At 46.3% G+C, this 21493-nt stretch overlaps 2 protein-coding genes and 2 long non-coding RNA genes across 4 annotated transcripts; 1 reads left to right on the top strand and 3 right to left on the bottom strand.

The window, feature by feature from the left end:
• The first annotated feature begins 195 nt into the window (after nucleotides 1-195).
• Nucleotides 196-1920, top strand: LOC142882817 (uncharacterized). The gene is made up of 2 exons (XR_012925973.1): nucleotides 196-1298; nucleotides 1375-1920. It is a non-coding gene; the product is annotated as an uncharacterized LOC142882817 (long non-coding RNA).
• Nucleotides 1318-3279, bottom strand: LOC142882818 (uncharacterized). Its single transcript, XR_012925974.1, has 2 exons — nucleotides 1872-3279; nucleotides 1318-1817 (listed from the first exon to the last, which is right to left on the bottom strand). It is a non-coding gene; the product is annotated as an uncharacterized LOC142882818 (long non-coding RNA).
• A 207-nt stretch (nucleotides 3280-3486) lies between these two features.
• On the bottom strand, nucleotides 3487-8940 carry cdadc1 (cytidine and dCMP deaminase domain containing 1). Its single transcript, XM_076017488.1, has 11 exons — nucleotides 8665-8940; nucleotides 7809-7909; nucleotides 7541-7718; nucleotides 6537-6834; nucleotides 6250-6456; nucleotides 5511-5635; nucleotides 4902-4951; nucleotides 4652-4821; nucleotides 4341-4530; nucleotides 3782-3830; nucleotides 3487-3695 (listed from the first exon to the last, which is right to left on the bottom strand). The coding sequence occupies exons 1-11, from the start codon at nucleotides 8825-8827 to the stop codon at nucleotides 3529-3531; spliced, it is 1698 nt and encodes a 565-aa protein (XP_075873603.1). The 5' UTR covers nucleotides 8828-8940; the 3' UTR covers nucleotides 3487-3528.
• A 1306-nt stretch (nucleotides 8941-10246) lies between these two features.
• Nucleotides 10247-20490, bottom strand: LOC142882814 (RCC1 and BTB domain-containing protein 1-like). Its single transcript, XM_076017486.1, has 12 exons — nucleotides 20239-20490; nucleotides 19527-19677; nucleotides 18027-18187; nucleotides 16783-16941; nucleotides 16587-16694; nucleotides 14995-15137; nucleotides 13869-13932; nucleotides 13644-13770; nucleotides 13418-13544; nucleotides 13154-13305; nucleotides 12717-12847; nucleotides 10247-11701 (listed from the first exon to the last, which is right to left on the bottom strand). The coding sequence occupies exons 1-12, from the start codon at nucleotides 20362-20364 to the stop codon at nucleotides 11561-11563; spliced, it is 1590 nt and encodes a 529-aa protein (XP_075873601.1). The 5' UTR covers nucleotides 20365-20490; the 3' UTR covers nucleotides 10247-11560.
• Between the last annotated feature and the right edge of the window lie 1003 nt (nucleotides 20491-21493).

Raw genomic sequence — 21493 nt, 5'->3', positions numbered from 1 at the left:
TTCTTCTTCTTCTTCTTCTTCCCCCCCCTTTTGCTGCCAAATCCCCCGCAAAAGCAACGTGCGGTAATCCCCTAACACACCTAACGTAGCATCACAGACTGGAGAGTCTTCCAAAACAACAGCTAGGTTTTAGTTTCGCAGCGCAAAAAACCCCACAATATTATTAATTATCAGGTCAGGGGGAGGGGGGGGGGGGGGTAGCATGTTTGCTCTGCTGCAGTCATTTACTGCTTTTTTTTTCATTATTTTTTTGTTTTGTTTTTTTTGCAAAAATTACAGGCACATGTTTTAAAAATTGGACTTTTCAAAAGGCTTCCACGCTGTTCACAAGTTCTCTCGTTAGTGTAGTAGCTCGCCGCCGGGGGGGGGGGGGCCTCTCCTGTTCTCACCGAGTGGGATGAGCAGGTTTAACCTCCGTTGACAAGCGTTGCCAAACACAAATTTTATTTTGTTTTGTTTGTTTTTTTTTATTTAAATTTAAATGAAGGACCTTTTTTTATGATTTTCCAGTCTTTTTTTTTTCTTTCTTTTTTTCCAAAATTGTACTGCGCCTTTGATGTGCCATTTACGCGGTACATGAAGCTCCAATCACTTTGATCACTGGTCGTCTCTGCTGGTGACTGATCGCACTTTCTGTATAGTAAGATGAAAATGCTTCTTAACTCCTTTGGTTTTTTTTTTGCTTGTTTTCTTCGGGGTGGGAGGACGTCGACCTGAAGCTGATCTTTGTTTTCGCTCTTGCCCGTCGAGACTCGTTTTGTATACATACACGAGTTCTTGTCTTATGATGTACAGTTGTGTGGCACTTTGGCTGCGTGGAGGAGGAGTTGCTTTGTGTTCCCCCCCCCCCCACCACCCCCATTGTGCTAACTGGTCGTTTTTGCAGCACAGAAACACGCAAGATTCAGAGGTGCCTTTTTCTAAAAGAAAAATGAGGTGTTTCCTCTTGTTCTATTTCTTTCCCTTGTATTTACGTCTTTCTTTCTAGGGGGAGCTTAATTCTTATGCTGATGAAAAATATGCTCTGGAATGAACATATTTGTCGTGATTAAGCAGTGAACCTCTTGACTCGCTATATTTGAGTTATGCTGATTTTTTTTTTTTTTTTTTTCTTTTTTGATTATTTCTCTTCCTTTGCCATCGTGTGTGGGGAAGAGTTTTGATGTGTAAATTTAAGGGGTATAAAAAAAAAGAGAAGTAAATCGGCCATCATTGACACATCTGTATGTTGAAATGTAACTGTGAAAACCAAAAAAAACAAAACACATCTGCGACTGGAGGACACGAGTTTAATGTGCGTGCATGCATGGCAACATCTTTAGTTTTTTTTGTTTGTTTTTTTTAATCAGAAATGCATCTCCTGTGTGAATTCAGCTGTGGTTTCTCCAGAAATCCCTGAGAGAAATGTGGCAACAAAAAAAATGAGAAAAACATATCTTGGATATCGACTTTGAGCCGTTCCAAAGTAATTTATAAACGGTTCTGGAGTTGAATTAGTATCCTTTTATCTTTTTCCAACTTGCCTCGAAGTAATAAAATAGAATTCTAGAAGACGTTTGGTAAAAATACTGGATTTTTATTTAATTCTAAAGTCAGAAGCTGTGACGGAACAAATTTCAAAAACAGACACTTAAAAAATATGTATACATACATATGTACATACATATATATGTATATATATATATATATACATATGTGTGTATATATTTTTTATACACACATATATGTGTGTATATATATTGCCACTAAAATGACCTGAAGTGCCATGTCATCTCATGTGTCCTCTTTAGGAGCAGCCACTCCCTTTGTCCCTTTCCCTCCACACACACACACACACACACACACACACACACACACACACACACACACACACACACACACACACACACACACACACACACACACACACACACACTCCAAGCTGTTCAGCCACATTCAACACAAATAAAAAGGATGGCAATGCTAGCTATGTGTATGTGTTGTGTTGTTATTACGCGACCTTGTAGCTGTTTCCAGCGTCATGTTGTTGGACGGGTTGAGACCAGGAAGTGGCTTTTTACCGTCACACCTCTGGGAGCAGCAGCAGCAGCAGCAGCAGCAGCCTGTGCTTCCTCGACACGCCGACTGCAGCAGAACAGGTTCTCTTCGCTGAAAAACTGGAGATGTGTGCCCTCGTCCAGGACAAATTTTGAAAACATCCAGGCCGGGCTGCCTGTTTAACATCCGCTGCTCCGGGGCTCTCGTCCACAGTCGGCCCTTTCTTCACTTTGAGAGTTTTATTTTTGCAAGAACAGGGTCACTTAACTCGACATAAGACAGATTTCTTTTTTTCCATTTATTTAGTCTTTTTTTCACCCTTGAACTCAATTAGCTATGAGAAGCAAAATTACATTGTATCTGCAGCTACAGTCAGGCCACACCCATTTCACTTCCTTCATCCTCATACATATGACACATTCACACACCTCTTGACATTTGCTTAAACAACTACTTACCTCTTAAGCATATTTAAACATTTCGCACCTCACTGTTATGTTTGGTGGAGCTGTATTTCTTCCATAAAACTCCCCTTTTCATAAATCATCCACACAGACGTGCATCACCCATCAGTTCAACTCCCATCCAACCATCCAGACTGTTGGCGGTCTGTCGTCTTCACTGCTCTGCCTCGCGTAGCTGATGATTCTGAAAGCTGCAGCGGGCCTCCTTTTGACTTCTGTCCGAGGTGTACGAGGGTAATCAATAATTAATACTAATGATAATGATAAATTTACCCCACACGGCGGTGCAGTGGTTAGCACTGCCGCCTCACAGCAAGAAGGTCGTGGGTTCGATTCCCGAGCCTGGGGCCTTGCTGTGTGGAGTTTGCATTGGGTTCTCCAGCTTCCTCCTGCACTCCAATAACATACATGTGAAGTGAACTGGGAACTCTAAAATGTCCGTAAGGTGTGTGTGTGTGCAAATGGTTGTTTGTCTCTATGTGGTGACTCGGTGACTTCCGCCCCATGAGAGCTGGGATTGGCTCCAGCCGACCCCCCGAGACCCTGAGTGCAGGAAGAAGCGGCTACTGAAAATGGATGTACCCTTAATAAATTTAATTTACATTTTAAACTCCATTGGGTTTGACCGGTTATTTTTCCGCCTGTTGATACTCATGTGATGGGTGGGGCTTGACTCATTGCGCAGGATTTCATTTTCAAATGAATAAAATCCCCCTCTGGCAGAGGTAGACCAGAGCTATCAAAGCGCGAGGGGGCCGAGTGGAGGCAGGAAACGTGTCGATGGAGTCGCCCGCTGCAGCTTCGAGGGCATCGAGTGAAGTTGAGGGCTGGGGAGGTCTGAGCATTGAAGACGAACCCAGCTGTGCCTCGTGGACGCAGCAATAAGGTGGACAGTGGCGACGAGGCGAGCGACGACGGCAGCCGTGAGGCGTTCCGCCTGCAGTGGGCGGGGCGAAGACATGGGCCTGCATGCAGTGGGTGATGGGAGGGAGGGAGGGGAGGGAGGGGAGGGAGGGGAGGGTTCCACTCAGCTCACAGAGTTGTGTGCTGCCGTGCACAGCCTCTTGCTGAGGGGCCCCTCCTCCTTCTCCTCCTCCTCCTCCTCCCCATGGTCCTGCTGGTCCCCCTCCTGGTCCTGGTCCTGGTCCTGGTGCCGTTGGCCAGACAGCCTGCCGTGCTTCCAGCCACAGCCGTCTGCAGGACAGGGAGTAGAGGGGGGAGTCAGCCCAGCGCCCCGGCGTCTCCCCCGGAAGGTGCGTTCAGGAAAATGTGGGACTTACTCGTGTGGCGGGGAGAGGACGGCGAGGATGGCGAGGGGCTTCTCTGCCACTTTGGAGACACAAGAGTGTGCAAAGGTTAGCAAGAGCAGGTGGCACAAGAATTCACATTTATGCATTTAAGTAAAAACAGTAGTATATACAGTAGTATATATACACACACACACACACACACACACACACACACACACACACACACACACACACACAATGAATGTGAATAGCCAATGTTATTTTCTCCATTTTTGATTTATCTTGTGCTGAAATGTACTAAACAGAAACCCCAAAGCTGGGGTACTGTAAAATAATCTCCTTCTAAAATACGATCCAATTTCATATTGAACTACAAACCAGCATAGTTCAAATATTGCAATATTTAACTACAATATTTAATCACAAAAGCAACAAGCATGTTTTGCCAGTGTAAGAAGAACAACTTACACACATTTGTGTACAAATGTAGACAAAGAAAAACTTAATACATAATACATAAATACAGTAACAAAGTATTTGGTTACTTCGCACTTTGGGAAGACCCCCCCCACCAGTACGCTGTACTCACAATGAACTTGTTGACGTTCCTCAGGCTGCTGAACATCAGGTAGGAGATGTCCTCCTTGTCCTTGTCCCTGTCCTGCTCGGTGGTGTAGATGTGGGTGACGCCGGCGCCCTTGATCAGGGGGACGCACTCGTCGCACGGGCACTTGGTCACAAACAGCATCGTGGGCTCGTCCGGCTTGATGGGGCGACTCCTGCGTGTCAACGCACAACACAACACGACACAACACAGCGCGACGCGGCGCTCCGTCAGCCGACCTGCATGCGCCTTTCATTTTCTTTGCACGTTTCTGCGTTTCTGCTGCAGCGCCAAACCTGAAGGTGAGGGCGTTCTGCTCGGCGTGCACGATGTATCGGTACTTGCGCCACTGCCGGTCCAACTGCTTGTAGTCCATCTGTGGGAACTCGGCGCACAGGGACCCCCTGGGGTAGGCGTTGTAGCCGCAGCCCACCAGGTACAGACGGCCCGTGCCGTCGCTGCCGGCCTGCCGCCGCAGAGAGATTTAGAAAAATGATTATAATTATTGCAGTAATCAGAATTCAGAGGTGAATTGCGGCCGCTCACGTGCTGTCGTTTGGCCCAGATGACGGCGCCCACGCCCACTTTAGGGTCCTCTGGAAAAAAAAAAAAAAAGACTTCAGTATTTATTTTTCTGACAACTTTTACTTTTACCCCCCCTACTTACATTTGTGCAAAAATATCTGCGCTTTTCATCCCTCCTTACATTTGGAAAACAGATTCCGTTCAAAGTAATTCACTTATTATATTATATCTTAGTTGTTATTGTAGTTGCTGCTTGAAGGGGACTATTTGAACTATGCTACTGTGGATTTAAATATAAAACTGGATCATATATTGGAGGGAGAATGTTTCACAGTACTTCGGCTTATCAACAAATGTATTGTTTTTTCATGTATTTTTTTGTGTATTGTAGGTATTGTATGGTTTTAATTTTTACTTTTTACTCAAGTACATTTCAGAACTTGAGTAAATGAGTTGAATCAGTGTTTTATTATTATTATTATTATTATTATTATTTTTTTTTTTACAAGTATCTGTATTAGTGTCCGTGTTTTAACTTAAGTTCCGAATTGTGAATACGTTTGCCTGCCTCCCCTCAGGGCGGGGCGGGGGGCTCGAAACTGATGACTGTCGGGAAAGAAGCAGCCCAACCTGTTCGCAGCGACAGCAGAATGGCCTGGACGACGCAGTGGCGAGCCGCCTCCTGGGAGACCCCCTCGTGGCGGTGGGCCAGCAGGGCCTTGGCCAGCGACGGCTCCGGGGTCGGCCGCGGGTCCCTGAGTCAGAAGAGGAGACGGTAAAAGAGTGAAAGTGACACACTGAGGGCCAGGATAATTCCATTCATCCATCCATTTTCCACAGCCGCTTCTTCCTGCACGCAGGGTTGCAGGAGTCTGCTGGAGCCTATCGCAGCTTTGGTACCTCTCAGGACAGCTGCTGTGAGCACGTGGACCCCTCCCTCCTCCACCCGCATTTGTCAGCTCATTTTCAGTCTGCCTTCCATTTTGAACAATGTCTGGCATTTCATTTAGCTGTAGATGACCCTGTCTCATGTTTATGGTCTATGCATGTATTTTAAGTTGTTCATTGTTTTTGTCTTTACACAGAAAAAAAACAATACAAATAAAGTAAAAAACAAAACAAAGGTCCGAGGCAAGGGAATGAAACCCACAACCTTCTTGCTGTGAAACAACACAAAAAAAAGGAAACCAACAACAACACCCAAGTGTCTATCTCAAACAATTATTCAATAATCATGTCACTGACAGGCATCTAAGACCAAACACAACCAAGTCTTCCTTCCTCAGTGTGTGTTTGGGGGGGATACCAGGACCATGATAAAGCTGAGTGATTTTCTTTTGGTCTCCTACAGCAATGGGACTTCTCTGACCTGTAGAAGCCGTAGTGCTGCTGCGGTAACCCCGCCACCACCGAAGCCAGAACCTCCACCAGCGTCCTCATGTTGTTCCTCAGGTTGGAGAAGCACGGCTCCCTGCAGAAGTTCTCCAGCCCCATTCCGGAGAGAATGTCCCTGTGCTGTCTGGCTGCCTGGACCAGGAACCTTCTGGAGAAATCCTTCAGGTGTCTGCTCCGCTCTCTGAAGACACGGGATTTTTTATTCTTAAGTTCGTTCGTTAGTTTGTTTTTAAAAACTCTGCAGCTTCTAACGCAGTCCACCTGTTGAAGAGCTCCTCCATGTCCAAGCCCGGCTCGTCGTCCACCAGCCTCTCCATGAAGTCGCCCCCTCTGGACGTCTCGTCCACAAACTGCGCCAGGCCCACGGCCGGCGGCTCCAGCAGCACGCCAATGTGAGTGCCGCAGTTGGACTTGAGCTTCTCAGTGGCCGTGGCGTCCAGCGCCGCCTCGTCCGCCACGCCCTCGGAAGGGCCGCCGCGGGTGCGCGACTTGGTGGGGTTTGACCTCAGCAGGCTGACCTCGGGGTCTCCGGGCCAGAAAGAGATCTGACAGACGCCGGCTGGATGAGGATTAAAGGTGCAATGTGTAAAATTTGGCTTGATTTATTATTTTTATATTGGTAAAACCTTAATAAAAAATCCCAAGCTCCGACTTAGCTGCCTTCTTGTGCCGCCTTGTTTTAAGGACACCCGGTATTTAAGCAAGCCTGACTGACAGTGTCATATATATGCAATATATGTTACCTTAGATACCAAGCTTCCTTACACTAGACCGTTAAAAAACAGGATCATCAATGTTGGTTTAAAAGCCCTTTTTTCCAAGTCACCAATCCCTAGGAACATTTCACTACGTTCTTTCTTTTTACTGTAGAATTACGGTTTTATATGTGATGCTGAAGTTGGATGTTTTGTTTTAATATATATATATAATTGTCATGTGTGTGGGTGTGTGTGTGTAGGAGTGTGTATGTATGTGTTGGCAGGTCTGTCTTGTTAATATGTATGTGTATATGTAGGTGGTGTGTAATAGGTGTGTAATATGAATGTATACTGGGTGGAGAAGGGGTGGGAGAAATAAGCTAAGCTTCTTTTCACTCCTTAAAACTTTTTTTCTGAATTTAATTGTATGTCGTTGTTGTTTTTTTAATGGCTTACATTCGAAATAAACATTTCAATCAATCAATCACAATAAGAAACAAGCCTGCAGCTTTGACAGTTTCTATTTCATCAAGCCCAGCCCAGCCCAGCTAAGCCCGATCGCCTCACCGTTGATGAGCATCTTCAGGCAGGTGGCACAGGGCCTCCTGGAGAAGTAAAGCTGGCAGTCGGCCAGATCAGCGCCATGACTGATGACGGCCGCCTGCCCAGCGTGGAGCTCCGGGCCAGAGCAGTGGAGGCCCAGTACCCTGCTGTCCCGTGCCACCACCAGACCCATCCCGTGCACCTGGGGAGGGAATCGAGTGGCTGAGAAGCTTGCGCTTTGCAAGTGCGGTGGAAAAACTTGTGTGGCGTGTCACACATCTGAGTCACTAACCTGGCTGAGGCGCTCGTCTTCAGGCCGCTCCTGTGGGAACAGCTCCATCCACAAACTCAACAGCGTGAACAGGTTTGCCTCCGACAGCATGGGGCCGTGACCTGTCAGGCAGCAGTAAAATGAGCCGAGAGTCATTGTTGCAGGTCAGTCAGTCAGTTAGCCGATAATAAATACCGAAACTTAACTTTATTTCAATGGGTGTGGTTGATGTTAGGATTTTTATGATCCTATATAGTCTGAATGTGTACGTTTTTGTTTTTTTTGCTTTATGACATCGTTTGGAGAAGAAACAATCGGCAGCGGAACAAATGTTTCCGAGCGGAGAAGGGGGGTAGGGGGGGGGACTATAATAGTGTTGCACATTGGTGCGCCCTCGACTCAGTGCAAACGGTACACATCGCTGCAGTGCAACAGACGTGTTTCTCGCTGGCCTCTAAACTTTGAGAAAGTCGCTTGTTTGTTTTTAAATAAAGGATGATGATGCAAGGGTATGTCACTTTGTGTATGTCTTGGATTTGTTTATTGTTTTCCTATATGTGTGTAGAGTTTGGGAAATTGAAAGTGTCTTCGCCTCTCTCTCTCTCTCTCTCTCTCTCTCTCTCTCTCTCTCTCTCTCTCTCTCTCTCTCTCTCTCTCTCTCTCTCTCTCTCTCTCTCTCTCTCTCTCTCTCTCTCTCTCTCTCTCTCTCTCTCTCTCTCTCTCTCTCTCGACCGGTAAATCGCGTAACTGGCCTCAGGTACGCGCAGCGGAAGAGCCGGAATCACGCCATCACAGGCGCACAACATCTTCTATTTCACGAACTTCTATAATTCACTCCTATATTTCTGCGTGAGCAGGTGCGCCAAACAGAGCTCACCTTGCACTTTGCTGTCGGTCTGGGTGCCGCTGTCTCTCGTCGTGCCGCCAGCCGGCTTTGGCTGGCCCGGCCCGGCTCGGCTCGGCGCATCGCCGCCGTCCATGCAACTCCGTCGACGTGACGAGACGTCAGGTGATCGCGAGGGAAGAAGCCGCCCCTCCATAATTGGTATACAACAAGGCTCGTGGGTTGGGGGTTGCGCGACGTCCGCTCGCGAGCGCAAAATAAAGATCGCGAGGTGGCGAGACGGATCAGAGTTTAAAGGGCCACATGTGTGGTAAGACGGCACGTTTCCGGTCAGGTTGCTTCACAATAAAAGCCTCCGATAACGGGTTGATAAGAATAAGAAAAGTTACTATTGTAACGCATGTTTGTCGTCAGTGAATTCCGAACGGGGTTTTTCTTGTCCATAAATCATATTTGTTTTTCTTTCCCCCACGTCAACTGGTATTACTGCATCAAAACTCCATGGGTGACTTCTGCAAGCTATACAGATACGTTATCAAGAAGGCAGCTGTGTAGTTAGCTGGCAGACAGAATTCCTAATGAAACGTATGTAGAGCCCCCACTCAGATTCAGGTTCCAATTTTAAAGGTTAGTATGGAAGTAAATCAGTGCCATATGATTTTGAATTAGAATTTTTAACGCTGAATTTATTTATATCGAATTATAACTCTGACTTCTTTTTTTTTTGCATCAAAATCAGACTTTTAATTTTAAAAGCCATTGAATTTTTCTATGGTTAGGCCCTTTTGGGGGAATTGAATATACTGTCTCGTTGTTGTGTTTGGAAATATCTTATTCGCGAAAAAAAAGATCGCTTTGATGCGTTCCGGTCACGAACTGTCAAAACTTGACGAAATTCCCACTCAGTTCCGCAATACCCAGCGACGTCATAAAGTGGGCGTGACGTACACGTGCCCCCCTGACTTTTAGTTTCGAATGTTTGTATCCGTTCTCAGGAAAAGAGAAAAGAACCGAAACATATTAGTCATGATGTTAGCTATCATGAAATAAATGTAAACTGGTGAAACAAAAGCTTGATGCTCTCGTAATGATGAATTGCATTTTCAGATTTGACTAATCTAAAATTTTAAAAATGTCTCTTTGGAAAAAGAATCTTACGACGCTATGAAATATTTGGGCAAACTTAAATGTACAAAATTCTTTGTGAATCTAAGCAATTAAAAAAAAAAAAAAAATCTGATTCGTACCCAAATAATTGCATTGCATACGTTAAATGTATGTATTTGTGATGTTTATATTCATCAGTCAGCGCTGGCAAATCAAGAATAATGGAGAAAAGGCCAATGATTTATTTACAATAGTCATTTTGTCCTGTGATTTTCTAAACGTGCAAAATTTCAAATGCTCAATGTTTTTTTCTTCGTCTTCTTCTTCTACATTAGCATTCAGTGTTATCACATTTCCACACGCAATGACACGTTGTCCTCAATTCGACCTGTTTAAAAATACATCCATAGTTAAAATGTTTTTGTTCCCTTACAAAGTTTGTCCAGAAGATGGCAACCAAACCTCGCAATCGTTTCTTGTAGGGTTTCTGTCAGAAATACAAGCGAGGTGGTTTGCAGTAATTTTATTTTTCTACCAGCATCACGCCAGACAATAGCTTTGTATATAAAAAAAAAAAACCCGGACAAAAAACTGTTTTAAAAATCCCAGTCAAAATGCCAACCACCTGAATGTAAACCAGCTTCCAGTGAGGACACAACTTGTAAATCTAAACAATTTATTGGAACATTCAAGTGCGTCGCTCTGTCAGCTCAACCACAGCCTCATGCTGTTCAAAGTAAAATAAGTAAATACAAAATAATAATAATAATAATAAAAAAAGGCATTTTCTTTGGTCCTCAAAAGCAACAGCTGAAAGAAATTCAAGGAAGCGTTTCACATGTTGCTGCAGAGCTTCCAAAGTCTGAAGGCGTCACTGTCAAGACTGCCGCCGTGCCATTCGCACGTCTTTGCACGTGGCCTGCCTCAGTTCACTTCCAGAGGTCTGCAGCTGCAGTGAGTGAGTGAGTGGGTGAGTGAGTGAGTGAGGGCTGTCGACAGACTCGAGTCTTACCACCCTGTCACTGCCAGTGTTTTAGGAAAGAAAAATCTAAGAATTTGGGACAACAATCCCCCCCCCACCCCCCGTCCTGTTTGGCCATAATGACAAGCAGAAGAAGTGTGTCTGCATGTCTTTATGACGGCTGACATTCTGCCGTAGAGTTTGAGACCTGAGGGTGTGAGCCACACGGGTTGTTGAGTGGTTTTATTGTATTTTCATGGATGAGTGATATTCTGGCAGTGACCAGACTGAGGGAGGGACAGGGAGTGAAAAGAGAGTAGAGAACGAGTAGTGCGACCACAAATTCAAAAACAAGACAACAACAAACCGTCGTTTTGAAATTGGACATCTGTTGGCCGCACTGAACTCATTAGAATCAGAACCCCAGATATGAACATAGATTTAAGAACAAACAAACAAGCAAAACAAAACAAGCAGCACAGCCGCAGATCCTTTCCAAATAAAAAATTGTGTTCTCAGTGGTTCTGGTGTCGTGGCCAGTGCAAGTCCTGTGGGTCGTCGCCAAGTCCTTCAGCAGACTGTGCGACCCTCTTCTTCTCCGCCCCCGTCGCGGCCAGACAGCAGAGAACTTCCCAGAGTGAGCGGCGTGGAAAGCCTCAAACACCCTCAACTCCTATTGGTCCTCCAAGCCGAGTTCCAGCGTGACTTTGAAGTCTCGGAAAGAGAGGATTGCGTCTAGCCGGAGCGAGGGGGCAACCACAGCTGTAATTGGCAAAACCGTCCAAGTATCGACACATTGAGAAGGATGCAGTAACTGGAAATTCATATACATGTATAAAAAAAACAAAAACAACAGACCTGTCAGTTCTTGAAGGCACCGCAGCGGCCGGCTTTGTTGATGAACTCCTTCAGCATGGCGCCGTCCACCAGCCAGAAGGCCTCTGTCTGAGACACCTGGGTCAAGTGGTTGACGCAGAAGCGGAAGCAAAACCCCTCCAAGTCCTGGGAACAGGGACGAGTAGGGGAGGTCGTTCAGCAAGGAGGGAGGGAGGTAAAGAAAGAAAAAAGGACGCAACAAGTGAACGTACACACATCACCCCCCCCCCCACCACCTCCGCCCACCTTTAGTTTCTGATGTTTACACGCGTTCTCAGCCCCAATCCACACCAAAAGCGTCTGCGGCACGGTCACGGCTCCGCAGCAGACCGCGGCCATTAGAGCCAGTGTGCAAATTCATACTTTGGAAAAATACCCGGCTGTTCTATTTTTCACACTTCATGCGTCAATGGCAGGCAGGAAGTCAATGATCGGAAAACACGGTGGCTCCGGTTGATTTTCATCATAATATACAATGTGCGGAATTTTATTTTGAAATGTCAACTTGACCTATCGGTTTTAACACTGTTTAGTTCGGCTGTCAAATAATAAAGTGGATTTAAATCTGAAACCATGCACGTATACTTTAAATACCTGCATTTTGTCTGATACCCGCAGTTCTTACTTGAGACGCAGTTCAGACGGGCAAAAGAGTTTAGTTTCACCGTTTTCTTTAAATACATCCAAAACCACCTGGGTTGTCGCGCAGTCTTGCAATCCTGGCGTGAACAAATTGAGGCGCCACGCTGGACGCCATCACTCGGAAACGCGTTCGGTGCGAGATGTGGCACGGCGGCGCAGATGCTTTTGGTGCGAGAACATGTTTGTCATCGTGTTAGCTTTCATAAAATACATCTAAACTGCTGAAACAAAGGCGTGACGCTCTCGTAATGATAAATTGCATTTTTAGATTTAACTAATATAAAATGTACAGAGGGGAAGTCTTGTTGGAAAAAAAAAATCAGAAGAAGCTATGAACTACTACTAAAGTCTTGCTGAACGTAAGCAATAAAAAAAAAAAAAAAAACTTTTTGCGCCAAACTAATTAATTGCATTGCATACATTAAATGTATTGGGACTGCAGGGGACGGAGACAGGAAAGAAAAAGGAAGTGCGCGACAAGTGAGCGCGCTGAGTCTACCTCTGCGTCATATTTCATGGCGGCGGACAGCAGCGTCAAGGCGTTCTCCACCGTGATGCCCCTCTTGATGATCTGCTGACACAGGTGCTTCAGCTGCTTTTCACAGTAGGAGGTGGCCAAATCCAGCAGGCCTGCGGGAAGCATGCACACGCGCGCGCACACACACACATCATAAGAATCAGAATCAAAAGCCTTTGTCGTCATTGGAAGACAGCATGCTGCGAAATGTGAGGTGCTGCAGTCCTGCTTGGTGTTTGGAGAATGTTAAAATATAATAATGCAATTATTATATTTTAAATAGACAAAAATGGTGCAAAAACAAAGTAAAATAAATAAAACAAGTAAGAATAGAATAATGGTTTCTTCAGCGATGGAGGCTGAAGAAACCACTACTAAGAGTGTGTGTGTGTGTGTGTGTGTGTGTGCCCGGCGCTGACCGATGGCGTCCTCGGGCAGGAGGTCCACGGTGTCGGTGTAGAGGAAGCGCAGGAAGGCTCTGTAGACGGGGTAGGGGAACTGCTGGATCTCGATCACGTCCTGCTGGTCCTCCGTCCACTGCGAGCGGAACATGGAGCGGAAGTGTTCGCACCTGCCGCCGCCCACAGGACAAAACAGGAACTGCAGTTCAAACTTTGCACACGTACCGAACCTGGGCATTGGCATTGGCATTGGCATTGGCTCGACCGCTCTCGCTCCCGCACCTGATCTTCAGCACCGCTTTGTGGACGTGGATGTGCTTGCCGTCCACGCTGAACCTCATGTCCGACGACTGCGGGTTGTTGAACTCCCTCCGGAGGGCCTCCGCCGCCGTCATGCCGTCGGCGTAGCCTGCAGCGAGAGCGACGGTCGTCTGTCGGCTGCCCACTTCCACGGGTGGTCCCCCCCCCAAATCCCCCCCCCCCTCCTTTTTTTTTTTTTATCACTCACCCACAGACATGAGCCTCCACGCGACGGCCGGTGTGGCGAAGCAGGTGAAGACGTCGTCGGTGTTTTCGAAGTGCGTGAGGCGGGGCGACGTGACGTACTGGCCGCGGCACTGGCCCCACATGTACACCTGGGGGCGCCGCCGTGGGACAGAACAGACACCGGAGCCGCGACCTAGGTTGAGTCGCTGCCGAACTGGAATGAGATCAGACTTTTCCGCTTGCTTACCTGCCCGCTTTGGGTCTTGGCTGCTGAGGTGTATGTCGAATGGCACGCCGCGACCTCCACGATCCTGCCAAAACCAGTGCGAGGGAACCGTTACAATTACCAAGTTACCCGACTGAAAATGTAATCGTAGCGTGACTAATTCAATGACTTGTGTCAAGGTAATGTAACTAATTACACTTGATTACATTTAGATTACTTTTCTACATTTTTTAAAATGTTCCCAGCAGTTTCCAGTTTCGACCTGACAGTGTTGAGCTTCCAGCACTACTCAAAATAACAACAACAACAAAACAACACAGGTAATAAATAGCCATAACAAGGTCAAACTCGCAAGGTCATTCTGAGACACAAAATCAGGGCAGCACAACCTGCCATCTTTTAAATCAACATCATCAAACATGCCTGCTAAACCAACCATTTAACTTTTAGCACTCAATGAACCCCATTGAAATTGCAACTGTCCACATTTTTCCACATTTTTCAAATGTGTGTGTGTGTGTGTGTGTGTGTGTGTGTGTGTGTGTGTGTGTGCGCGCACGATAAAACCATGCAAAGCAACAATAATAATAACATTTATGGATCATAAAGCCCAGCCTTTTTTTTTCATAAAAGTTGGTCAGATGTAATTAAAAGTGTAATCATGAATGAATAATTCAACAAGTAACTGTAATTTAATTACAGTAATCCCCTTTTCTGCACAGCTTAGCATGAGACAGCGCTGTCCCAAGCAAAATGTCAACGTGTCTGAAAATTGGAAAAATCAATGTTTTTCCAGGGTCAAAAAAAATTGGAAAATCGGATAAAAATCTGAAAAGTCTGAAAAATCGACATACCCTATAGTATGTTGGTTTTTTTGGGGGGGGGGGACAAAAAAATGTGTAATGCAACAGATTACAATTATCTTTATTTTGTAATTAAAATTACGTAACAATGTTACATGTCACTGGTTACCAGCCAACACTGGGCAAAACAGCCCGCCAGTGGTCATTTGTTGTCATTTCCTGTTGCGTGAAAAGGAGATCAGCGAGTGACGTGCAGACGGGGTGGGAGGTGGGGGGACAGGAAACAGGAAGGGGAAACCCAAACAGGAAAAGGAAAGTGTCGGCCAGAGGAGCCCGGCCCTCACCTCCCCTTGTCTGCCATGACCTTGACGGGGCTGAAGTGGTTGCTCCTGTTGCCAGTGCCCAGCTGCCCGTTGGTGTTGGAGCCCCAGGCGTAGAGCAGCCCCTGGTCGGTGAGCGCCAGGCAGTGGCAGTAGCCCGACACCACCTGATGAGGGACAAAGGCTGAGTCTCAATTCAGGGTCCGCATCCTTCGAACGAAGCGTCCTCCGTCTGAAGGAAGCGTTCTCCCAAGGACCCGGCCGACAACGACGAACCAAACCCCGCCTCCCCGGTAACCACACGGGACGGTTTAGCCTTTGGCGTATTTCCTGGTTGCGTCACCGTCACTTTCGAGGGTGCATTTGGAGCGTCCTTTGGACTTTTGGGAATTGGGACAAGCCTTCGCGCAGTGCTATGACGCAACTTCCTTTCAAATGCATGCTTCGAAGGACGCAGACCCTGAATTGAGACACAGCCAAAATATAGGGCACATGCGCCATTTTATTCCCACCTCAGAAAGTATAGAAGGGGGGAACTTGTTTTCCCCTGGGTTTAGAATCCAGAGGGGACCCTCTTTCGGTGACGCACCCCAGTGGCTGCGTTTCCATTACAGTTTTTCAAAATATAAAAGTGATATTTCTAAAATTTTGGCAAAGTACAATTTGCGATTTGCAGGTGTTTCCATTGAATGGTGTGAAGTGCATAAGCCGTAAATCCTGTCAAATCTCATAGTTTTGTTAAATCGAGACCCCGCTTTGAGGAAGCCCTTCTCTGTCATGTCCACAACTGTCCAAGCCTGTCTTGGCCAGTTGTCTTACAGGTCTCAGGTGCAGGCAGCTGCAGATCGTCACACGCCTGACGCTTTTCATCCTCATTAGCCCTCCGCTTTTAAAGCCACCAGATCGCTGCAGTTATCTCAGCTGTAACTCCTGTCAGGCTGTTGTTCTAAAGCGCTTCTTTGAATTCTTTTACGATCCTAGTTCCGAGTTGTTTTTTTGTCATCAGGATTTGCCCCACTGCCTTTCATCATGTACCAGCAACTGAAACAGTGAAAAGTTAGCTCCCACTCTGAGTCTGTGCCTTGGTCCAACCTTTTCCTCCACCTGAGTGTCACATTGTCCCTCATTTCCCTTTCTAGTTCCTTTGCATGTTGTTTGCTGTCCAGAACGGTTGTTATATTTTTCTCTTTGATTACTTGTAAAAAGATATCGTCCAAACATAACACACCATTTTCACTTGGAAGTGAACTGGTCATGTGACCACGTACGTCACGTCCGCTGACGTGTAAGTGCGACAAAAAGTGTTTCCGTGACACTTTTGCCATACACCTCTATATGGATACGTCTGGAAAACCACCTCATGAGAGCGTCAAAACCGTTCAGCCCTATCTGAGAGGCTTTTCCAAGTTTCCACGACCAGGTTTTTATTGCGATATTTAGGTTTCGCGCAATTCTAGGGGTCATGGAAACGCAGCCAATGTCAGATCTGAATATTCTCATCACTGTGGTTGGTGATTTGTTTACTTTTTGTGTGTTTGTATTTGATTTGGGACATATTTAATCACCATCCTAATCAGTAACAAAGGGACTTTAGCGCTGTCAGTTTCACTCCTTACCTGCTGGATGCACACCCCCCGCAGCGCCAACACGCGGGTGGGCCTCTGCTGGTTGCAGTTGTTGCCGAGCCCCAGCTGCCCGTTGCTGTTGGAGCCCCAGCTGTACACCTGAGAGGGAAAAAATATGACAAACGCGGCACTTCCAAGTGCACCTCTCCCACAACACCCCCTGCCCCAGTGAGTGTCGTTCCTTCACCTCGCCGTTGTCCACCAGCGCCATGGACGACGTCTGCCCGCAGCTGACGCCCACCACCACCTTGCCCTGCAGGGCGAACGTCACCTTCCGGGGGGACGGCTGGTTGCCCGTGCAGCCAGAGCCCAGCTGGCCAGAGCTGTTGAAGCCCCAGGCAAACACCTGGAGGCGAGGGAACACGTCACAAAGACTACATTGATTAACGCCGTCAGTCGCCCAATCATTTGTTCGTCTCCTCATTTTTGGTCGAGGCAGGTCAGTGTAAACCTTTCTTTGAAGTGTCAAACTTTTCCCTCACAGTCGTTTTGAACCTGCGAATAAACATCGAGCAAGCACGGGCGGTACATCCAATAAAAACTATGACTGATGGTGCAAAGTTCCAAATATTCCAGATATTGATAGTAATGCTGGTCTCGGTGCTGTCTCAGGTATAAAATAAAACACGACAGAATTTCATTTTTTTGTGCATTAATTATCAAATGAATGCATTAAAGTCCCGACCTGAGTTGGAATAAAATATATACACGACCAGTCAAAAGTTTGGACACACCTTCTCATGCAATTTCTTTCTTTCTCTATACTGAATAAATATTATGATATACGAAAATATTATCAAATATTATGAGCAAGATATATATAATTATGCAGCAAAGAAAAACACGTTCAATAACTCTAAATATGATTTTTATGAAAGGTGGCTATTTTGAGGAATATAAAGTGTGTTTGAGTTATTTTATTTTTATTTACTTAAAATGTACAAACTAATAAATAATCCACAAGGGGGAAAAAAATATCACATAAACACTTTTCATTCAGATTTTGAAATCTGAAGATACATATCAGTACTGGTGATACTGGCCCCAATATTGGATGGATACCAAATCATGCAGTGTCTCACCAAGACTGTGTGGCTGGCAATATCAAGCTAGCAGCTTTTCCTGCTAGCCAAACACACACACGCACGCACGCATGCACCCACACGCACGCACGCACACACACACACGCAGTTTAATTAGCCGTAGATCCCTGTAGGGTTAAAAATAAGCTGCTTAGACTCGACACTAGCACCTCTGAGCTGGAGGTGGCTGTTGTCGAGGCACTCCAGCGATCCGTCCCAACCAGGGAGCGGAAACAAACCACTGACTGATTTGTGCTTCCCGAGTCGCAGCGAAAGTGGACGGCCGGCCCCTGGACGGCGGCCGCACGGCTCAACATTTTTAGGTCCCGTCACAGATAAAACGTCTCACCTCTCCATCGTGTGTGCGGGCCAGGGAGTGATGCGAGCCGCAAGCCACCTCCACCACTCTCTTGCCCTGCAGGTTGCCCGTGACCAGCACCGGGGACATGACTGGACTGGTGGAGGCTGTCCCCATCGGACTGTTCTGGCCCCAAGCGAACAGCAGTCCGTCTGCAGTTGGGTTCAGAGATACAGCAATGGGCTTTAAGATGAGAGAGTGGGGCCGCTGCGTTCAGATAAGTTTTCATCGGGACTCAAGTGTAGAAGCTGACCAACGGCGGTGGGCAAAACTTGGACGTCTCCCAAAAACCCTGTTATTTCTGGGCAAGAGGAGCAGCTACAGTAGATCAGGGGTGTCAGACAAAGTCGGGGGGCCGACATTGAAATTGATTGAAAAAACAGAACAGTGAACTTTTTCATACAGACCCAAACATGTTTTGCTTCAACCTGAATATGGAACAACTATAAAATAAACTCATTTTGCACATATGCAAAATCCTATTTCAAAAAACAAAAGAAAAAAAAACAAAAACAACTCATCAAAATGAATTGTAAATAAAAATTGTACGCCTCATTTTAATTTGCAGCCTTCTGATTTAAATTCCAACAGTAACATTTTTTCCACGGGCTAATAATACATTTAAAGATAAAAATAACATCAATAAACCAATGAAGTCATAATAATAATACCCTTCAATGAATGTCCTGTCTTGATTGACGCGCCAAATTACCAGCAGAGCATTCTGGGATTTGTAGTATTAGCGGTACATGTGCTGTATATAATAGCAGCCGGCTAGAAGCTATAGTCTGGATTTTGTATTGGGCTCGCGGGGGGGCAAATATAAAGTCACTGCGGGCCAGTTTGACACCTATGGTCTAAGATAAGGACGCACATGGCTCTCCTGGGCCTGCTGAAAATTCATCACGTTTCATTTATTGATTACAAATTGGGAAACTACGCTGCTGGAGGCGGCGCTGACCTACGTCAGGTCGGCAGCTGCGGCGTTTCTGTGACAGTTTTTCGCAAAATAAAAGCGGTATTTCTAAAACTTCGACAAAGCACAATTGCCATTTTCAGGTGTTTCCACTGAACGGTGTGAAGCGCACACGCCGTAATTCTGGTAAAATCTCGTCCCGCGCGACCCCACTTTAAGGAGGATGGAAGAGCAAAACATTTATTACAGATGTCACGACTGCCGCTGCCGCTGTTATCATTCGGAGACTAAAAATATTCTGTCTCCTCCTCCGTCCAAACGCGACGCGCCATTTTCATTTGAAGCGAACTGGTCACGTGACCCCGTACGTCACGTCTGCTGACATGTAAATGCGAAAAAGGTGTTTCCATGACGCTTTTGCGATACATGGATACGTCTGGAAAAACCACCTCATGAGAGCATCACAACCTTTTCGCCACATTTGAGAGGTTTGAGGCGTTTCCACGACCAGTTTTATTGCGATACTTAGGTTTTGTGAAGTCACGGAAACGCAGCAAGCGTCAGGTCAAACGCACCCTCGGTTGCCAGCAGAACGTGAGGCCCGCTGCCGTAGCTCAGACTGACGATCTTCTTCCCCTGCAGGGAGTCCAGCTTCTTGGGTACGATGGTGCTGTAGCCGTCCCCGGTGCCCAGGCAGCCGCCGTGGTTCAAGCCCAACGCAAACACCTGGGAAAGCACACGAGGGGAAAAATAAACATTGGTTTTCAACGTCTTGAATCAAAAGTTGGAAGTTGAATCTGACTCAATGGGCTTCTTTGAGAAGTTGAATACATACCACTCAAGCCACTCAAACTCATTTTTCTCAGTTCGGGACAGTGATAGAAAATAACTGAAGAGTTTGACATTTTCATCAAGAAATAGCTATTTGTTCTGCTATCGTCGGGTAAAATATGAAAATTCACAGACAATTCCATGGTCGGTCTAACAAATTTGCTCAGCAGCGGATGTGTCTGGCAAACCAGAGTAACGGGCAATTAAGATAGAACAACAGAAGGGTTTTATAGAAGTTTTTAATGATTTGACACTTAGATGAGAAAACCGGAGAGAACCGGTCAATAAAACCAAGTGCTGAATTGAACATGAATCAGTTCGCCATTGTGGTTAAGCGTGATGTATACAAACGGCTGCATTTCCGGAACGTCTTATAACACTGGGTTGAGGCTAATTCAATTACATCAACAATTTGAAACTGATTGTTTTCATACTTTAATTCTTATTCCGGCTCACCTCGTCGTCGGCCGTGACGTAGATGGCCTCGTTGGCCGCGATGCCGAACACGCAGGCCTGCCGCACCGAGGCCAGCTCCTCCGGAGTCAACAGGAAGAACACGGGCCACTTGCTGAGGTCCACCATGGCTCCTGCAACGCTTGTCCTCTTCGGCCTGGGGAGGAGAGGAGAGTTTCGGTTGGCGACGATAATGATGCAGATGATGGTGATGATGATGGTGGTGATGAAGATGAAGATGATGAAGATGATGACGACGTCTGAGCTTGAAAGAGAGCAAAGAGGAAGATCTTTCTTGTTGATGATGTCGCGCACAAGGACAAGGACCACTGTGACTTATGGGTGGAAAAACAATACACGCATGAAAGTTTACATTTAGCTCTCTGTTTAGCCTCCGTGTAAAGAATACGCGCTGCTTCGCTGGTAACTTCTGTCCGGGGTTAACTTTTGAAACAGAACAGTAAAGGAGTTCGTTGAGAATTCAGAACAATACATTAAAAAGGCACTGCAACGTAACGGGCGGGTTCGTTCTAGCGCTGTTCTCCACATCAGCTCTTTCTATTTCCACTCAAATTTTATTTATTTTTTTTTATAAATCTTAACCCCCCCACCCCCCCACCCCCCCGGAACACGGCGCAACATCAACACCAATTTGTCTTGTTTTGGTTGCGTTTACTCGTCGCATAAGCAAGCAAACAAAAAACAAAAACAAACAAAAAACCGGGGTACGCATGCGTCAAGCGCACGTTTTTGCTCCACTATTTTGCGTTTTTGTGGCCGAAACGGTCCAACGACAATAACCATACAACAACTGGCGGACCTGTTTGTTTTTTTTTGAAAATCACCCGTTTTCTAGCGTGAAGTTTATCGTTACGCCGGCTAAGCAAAGACAACTCCAAACCGGTGACGTTTTCGCCTGAAGAAGTCGATCGCCGAGACGCATCCGAGATCATATGATTTATATAACGCGTGTCGTCGCATCTCAACAGGGATTCGGCGGAAGACGCGGGCAGCGTAGCCCGCAAAGTTAAGCCCTTTCCTGGGCTCTCCCTACCAAGAGGGGGGTCGCTCCATATCCAAGAGAAGGCAACGCGCATACCGTCCCAACCTTGAAGTATTTTGAAGAAGAAGAAGAAGAAGAAGAAGAAGAAGAAAAGAAAAGCGTCAGAACCGAACACGACTTGAATATTAAAGCGGAGACTTTACCCGTCCCGCCCCTCTCCGGCCGGAGCTGTTCGCCCACCCGGTGCTGCTTTCA

The sequence above is a fragment of the Nelusetta ayraudi genome, unplaced genomic scaffold (genome assembly GCF_046127955.1).
Source record: "Nelusetta ayraudi isolate G7.1 ecotype Tasmania unplaced genomic scaffold, CSIRO-AGI_Nayr_v1 ptg000006l, whole genome shotgun sequence".
Lineage (NCBI taxonomy): Eukaryota > Metazoa > Chordata > Actinopteri > Tetraodontiformes > Monacanthidae > Nelusetta > Nelusetta ayraudi.
This window is presented reverse-complemented; position numbering and strand designations above follow the sequence as displayed.